Consider the following 6,803-nt stretch of genomic DNA (forward strand, 5'->3'; position numbering starts at 1 on the left):
ATGAACACTCTGAAATGTGGATATTTAAATATAAATTTTTATTTATTTTTGTTTGATAGTTATGATTTCATTGAATTCTAAAAAAAAAAAGAATAGAAATTGATTAAAGAAGATTTTTTGATTTACCAGGGTACTTTTTTTCTCACTTTTTTTTTAAAATATATTAATTCAAGAATATTTTAAATTTTAATGTAGTTGTATGAAAACCCCATTCTATCATTAATACTGAAAAAGTTCTTATTGTAAATTTAGAAGAAAATGATGAGAGAGGTACAATCAATCCCTTGGGATTATCTAGCCTGCTGCAGAAAATTTAGTAGGCTTTTCTTTATCTGTCACTTTAAGATTAATGAAAACCTTTGTCTGCAACTGCTGTTTGTTTGAAGTTAAGGTCAAGCCTTCATGATATTTGCATTCATTGAAGGCTGGCATTTTATATAACACAAGATTCATAATTGTTTGAAAATACATTCAATATTAAGTTGTTCTTTACTGCCTAATGTAAATACAAGGATATTATTTTCAGGTTTTTGAATATTCGGGAATTATCTTGAAATTTTAAGAATACAGTTGCTGTTGCTTTTTCTTTGTACATTTATTAATCATTCTGTAAGCTGCACCCTTTTAATTCTTCCCCATGGCGGGGCCCTTGCTGACTGGTCAGTTTTCTAGTTGTCAGTGTGTCTACTCGTGCATGAAAAACACTCTTGTATCAAAATGACAGCATAAAAAGAATATCTCCTCACATGCCATGATTTTATACTGATTTCTTTGTGTTTGAGTACTTTACATGCATGGATGAATTTACTGACAAAAACTCAGAACTCGACTTATAGTATTATCGGTACATTTTTAAAGAATTTTTTGAATTTTCATTGTACATAAAATACCTGAATCAAGGTATTGATAATAAGGGCTCTCGATTCTCTAATTCTGGGGTCGATATTCGGTCCCGTTCCCAATGCAAAATAGGTACCCTTTTTCCCAAAAGAAAGGTGTAAATTTCCCAATTTCTATAGCAAAATATTAGTTAAAAAATGAAAGTCCATGAAACTGAATCGCAAAAAAAAAAACAACAAACAAACAAAACACATTTGCAAATGAAAGTGAAACCGTACCACTATTTCATTAGTTCGCGCCAAATGCATTCGAAACTGGTTCAGGGAACCAGGTTATTGTTTTTACAAAAATGTATACAACTATGAGTGCAGAGTATCTTGTCACGTAGTTTCGACGAAAAACATCATTTTGGTTTCAAAAAGAAACATTTCATTTAAACATTAGTAAGCTGCACCTATAAACAATCCCACGCTTCGGCAAGTTCAGTATCGTGCTGTATTGGTAAGCGAAGTTGTCCATGTGATCGAGGAAATTCGGGACGATGTGACTGGCGACTGCATGTCACCCAGAAGACATAACAGTAATCATCAACACTCAAAGATAGTAATGACAAATCTAATGTACTTTCTTAAATACTATAGCTTACGTATCCATCTTTGTTCTGTTTAACTGTTTATTCAAAACCAGAGTTAAATTGATGAGAAATCCAACTTTTCCCAAAATGACGATAATTTTCCCAATTTGAACGGCCCCGGCCCCAGTCCCAAAAAGTGGTGTGAGAGCCCTGTAATACTGATAAAGCTATCTAGCTTTATCAAGCTATTTACCTTTATAGGGGTATTGTGCTGGACCTGATGAAAACGACAAAATTTTGGGCATGATTACTTTCTGAATCTGCAATTTTACATTAGTTTCTATGCAGAATTGAGGGAATATATGAAGTTATCTTTTTTGGGCCAAATTTTTTTCATATCCATCATCAGTGTAGCTGCAGAACTGTAATTGGGAATTAATGAAAATTTAGTGGTATATTTTAAAAATCTTCTTCTCAAGAACCACTGTGCCAAAAAAGATGAAACTTGTGGGGAAACATACTCAGGTAGTGTAGATTCAAGTTTGTTCAAATCATGACCCCAGGGGGTAGGGCGGGGCCAAAATGGCCGACCAAAGTTTTACATAGAAATATATAGGAAAATTCTTTAAAAATCTTCTTCTCAAGAATGACAAAGCCTTATGTATGTACAGGTTTGTACGAAGTAAGGATCATAGCAAACAAAAGCTTTGAAATGACTGACCGTTCTCAATTTACGAAAGAAAAACATAAATGTATGCCAACCCCTGCCACATTCTTCTTTGTATATATCGGGATTTCCGCAGTAAAATTTGTTGAATTGTACGGTTTAGATATTTATAATTAATGATTTGTGAAGAAAAGTTTGCTAATTTTGATTGTTTATTTTTCACATTTTATTGGGGCCCATAAGCTAAGTGCACTCATTCTTTAATTTTTTTTTTCTCTGCAGGTTTCTTGTGAAACTAGATGACTTCAATTTTGTGATGGCAGAAATAATCGTTGGAATTAATTCAAAGTCAGGAATATCTGAAGGCAGATATGAGGCATTATTTGACAAGCTCTTGCAACTCTTTGGATTATATACTTTGTGAGTATTTAAAAGTGTATGGATGAAAATCTTTTTTTTAGTCCCTCAAGTGACCTATTGCAATTTGTTAGGTCAACTGAGTTGAAGATTCAAGTGAGTTTTCCTGATTAAAAGGATCACTTCATAATAAATAGGGATTTGTCCTATATTGGACCGGGCTTGTTTTTTTCTCTACAAAAACCTTGTCGATTTCTGTTCTGATTAAGGGCAGTAGGTTGAATACATATAACAATTTGTTTTCCTAAATCTTTTTTTCAGCGTGTAGAGGTAGTAGGAACCCTTTCATTGATTTCTGTGTTTGTTCTCTCAAAATGTAATAAATTGATATTTGTCTTAACTTCTCAATGTGCATAATGGTAATGTTTACTGCCTCTGAAATTCTATTCTTTATGTCTTGCCTATTTTATCCATGAATATTTAAGGAATCAATGTTGTTTTAAATTTTAAGGAATATTATGCACTTATCCACTGGTTGTGAGTGGGATTAGCTCTATTATCAAACCTGCGACTTGGAACTATTCCCCGAGGGCTTGCCCAAGGGAAATAGTCCCTGTCAAGGGTTTGATAAACAGTCTGGGGCATAACTCAAACAAGTTATTTTCAAAAATAACTCAAATGAGTTATTTTACATTATTTCACACACAAATTTTTTTTTTGAAAAATAACTTAAATTAATTATTTTTATATCCTGCTTGGACATTGATTTCATGGAAATTTTGTGTTTCCTGCCAATTTGCATTGCATTTTGGGATTCCATTATGTAATACTAGATGGAGTTCACAGACTCCAATGGAAAATTGGTGAGGAGGTGGAGATAAACAGCATTTTACTCCTTTTTTGTGGTTTTATCCACATGATGTCTATGTCCAATTTTTATCAATAAATTAAAAAAATTCCCCACTTTTCCCAAGACTTTGGACACTTTACCTGCATTGAGCAAGGTTTAGATTTAGTCAAACATTTGTTTTTGTCTTTGTGCACGAGCAAAATCCTTTGGTGCACGGGGTGTAAAGTTAGGGAGGAATGACACAAAATTACTTAAACAAGTTATTATTTTATTGAGGCTATTTCGGAAAAATAACGTGTTTGAGTTATTAAGGTTGGGAAAAAGTAGGTCATAGCAAAGAGAAGTAACTCATTGAGACAAAAAAAACTCATTTGATTGATTGATTGATTGTATACTGTTTAACGTCCCTCTCCAAAATATTTTACTGATATGGAGGCGTCACCATTGCCATTGAGCAGGGAGGGATTTTTATCGTGCCACACCTGCTGTGACACGGGGCCTCGGTTTATACGGTCTCATCCGAAGGAATGCCCCATTAAGTCGCCTTTTACGACAAGCAAGAGGGTACCGAGGATCTATTCTAACCCGGAATCCCACGGGGATACTCATTTGAGTTATTTTTGAAAATAACTTGTTTAAGTTATGCCCCTGACTGATAAAAGAGCTATCCCAGTCACAAACAGTGGATAAGCGTTTTATTATACTGATGTATAATATATTTTCTTTCACTCAGGTGACCTATTGCTATCCGTTGTTGTCCAGCGTCGTGCGCCGTGCGTTAACATTTAAACATTTTCAGCTTCTTCTCTCAAACTGCTTAACCAATTTCAACCAAATTTGGCACAAAGCATCTATGGGTGAAAGGGAACAAAAATTGTGAATTTCATGGTCCTTGCCCCCCTGGGGCCTGAGGGGTGGGGCCAAAACCACTTAAATTAGTGCAATCTTTAAAAATCTTCTTTACTCCTGGATGTCAAAAAGTCAAACTGTTTGCATGATTGTAATCAGCATTGAGTCCTCTACCAAAATTGTGAAATTCATGGCCCTAGGGTTAGGGGTGCTAGTGCTAGGGCGGGGCTAAATATACTGTATAGTGAAAATGCATTACTACTTTGGAGATCTTTTTCTCTGCTCCTGGGCATTAAATAAGCTAACCAAGTACATAATTATGTTGAATAAGATTTCCTTTTCAAATATTGTGAATTTCATGGCCCCAGGGTCAGCGGTTCTGGTGTTAGGGCGGGGCTCTATTGAACTTGGATTTAATTCTACAAGTGGTAATCCTACTTATACATATACTTCTCTTTCTAAGGAAGAAATTCTTCAAAATCACCTGTCAGTTTTGAATACTTTTAATATTCCACAGAGCCAAAATGAATTTGAACTACCTTATATATATTGGATTCCGAAACTTCATAAGAATCCTTACAAACAAAGATACATTGCAGGTTCCAGTAAATGTTCAACCAAGCCTCTTTCGTTACTTCTCACTAAAATATTGACAGTAATGAAAGAAAAACTTCAAGAGTACTGTACAAATATATATTCAAGAATTGGTGTAAATCAGATGTGCATACCTAAAAATTCTAAAGAACTTTTGGACAATTTGAAATCACAAGACTTTACAAAAATCAACAGCATAAAAACTTGCGATTTTTCAACTTAATACACAACAAATCCCCACGAAAAATTAAAATCCAGGCTTTTTGATATCATTGACAGCTGCTTCTTCATCAAAAATGGAACTCGTAAGTTTACTTACCTCGTCATTGGTCATTTGAAAAATTATTTTGTTAATTTAAAAACAGATTCTGATTGTACACATAAGTACTCTGAAGTTGACATCAAGAAGATGCTAGAGTTTCTGATTGTCAGTGATTGACAATATCAATGTGGTTTTTGGAGACCAGGTATTCCAACAATCTATTGGAATACCCATGGGTACAAATTGCGCTCCGTTATTAGCAGACTTATTTTTTATATTCATATGAAGCAGAATTTATTCAAAATCTTTTACGTGAAAAGAAGAAAACACTTGCTGTGGCCTTCAACTCGACATTTAGATATATCGACGACGTAATGTCAATTAATAATTATAATTTCCATTCCTACGTTGACACAATATATCCTGGTGAGCTTGAGATAAAAGATACCACAGAGTCCGACACTTCTGTTTCATACTTGGATATTTTACTTGAAAAAGACACTAATGGTAATCTAACGACCAAGCTATATGATAAACGTGATAACTTTGACTTTTCTATCGTCAGCTTCGCTTACTTATGCAGCAATATACCTTCATCACCTGCATACGGAGTATTTATATCTCAGTTGATTCGATACGCAAGAGCATGCTCTACGTATGAACAATTTCTTAAACGAGGTAAATTATTGACAAGCAAGTTGATGAAACAAGAATATCAACAGTCTCTTTTAAAGTCATCATTTCGTAAATTCTATGGTCGATACAATGACCTTGTCAGCAAATACAATTTATCATTGAATGAAATGCTGACTGACGTTTTTCATACCAATTGTTAGTCCATTATTTATACACTGAATTGACCACGGATTTTTTCCGTTATTTCCTGATCATGACAAATTGTAAATGTGTAGCGGTGATAGCTCAGAAAGTTAAACTACCTGTTCAGTGCACTCGAAGCGAGAAGTTTTTGGTTCGAGCCTGGGATGGGGCATTAATTTTTTTTTATTCAGGCAAGCAACCAATTTTTTTGTTAGTTTCGTTTTATGTACTGATGTATTAAAATTTTGAAGAAGATAAATTTTTGTTCAGTTTGTTTCTCAAGCGAAATCAATTCTAATCTTCTATTTTATAATGTACATGTACACGTATAATGCATTTATGCATTCAATGTATTTTAGGTATTATTTTTTTTTAAATATTACTATGTTATAGTACCTCCTAGAAAAAAATGGACATAAATGTTACAATTTCACAATGTCTTTCAAACTAAATAAAAAAAAAAACCCATGGACGTGTTCGTAAAATCTGACCAGGTATGTTCAGCCAACCAAATCATGGACATTTAAACTATAAATATTTCGTACAAATGATTCCTGCAGATCACCCGCCAAATGCGCCCATCTTCTTTTGAAATATATGGCAATGGAAATGCATTTTCTCTCTATTTCTCTGATCTGCCTTTGGGTATTAAGTAACAAAATTAAGCATGCTAAGTGTATACCAGTAGTAATGATATAAAATGGTGCCTCTTTCAAAATTATGCATTTCAGGCTAGGTTTATGGTTTAAAATAGTCAAACCAAATTCAGTTGTTGGAAAGTTTTACATGTTACTCAGGTGACCTATAAGGCCCATGGGCCTCTTGGTTTTTTTTGGAATAAGATTATACTGCAAGAATAATCTGAAATCCTGATGACGTCACAATGCTACTGAAATCATTATGACATCATCTGTCAATAGATTTATGAAAATTTTCAGAGGGTGGATAGCAAAAACTATACCCCGGGGTATGAATTTGCTATGCGTGAACT

At 34.0% G+C, this 6,803-nt stretch overlaps 1 protein-coding gene across 1 annotated transcript in view; it reads left to right on the plus strand.

Annotated features, from left to right (window-relative positions):
• LOC134246781 (uncharacterized) overlaps window positions 1-6,803 on the plus strand; it is a 38,129-nt gene that overhangs the window by 4,967 nt on the left and 26,359 nt on the right. Inside the window, exon 2 of the mRNA XM_062729142.1 lies at window positions 2,364-2,501. Coding sequence (XP_062585126.1) covers window positions 2,364-2,501 — 138 coding nt within the window. The remainder of the gene's footprint in view (window positions 1-2,363; window positions 2,502-6,803) is intronic.

The sequence above is a fragment of the Saccostrea cucullata genome, unplaced genomic scaffold (assembly GCF_032062105.1).
Source record: "Saccostrea cucullata isolate Sc308-1 unplaced genomic scaffold, CSIRO_AGI_Scuc_v1 ctg2283, whole genome shotgun sequence".
Lineage (NCBI taxonomy): Eukaryota > Metazoa > Mollusca > Bivalvia > Ostreida > Ostreidae > Saccostrea > Saccostrea cuccullata.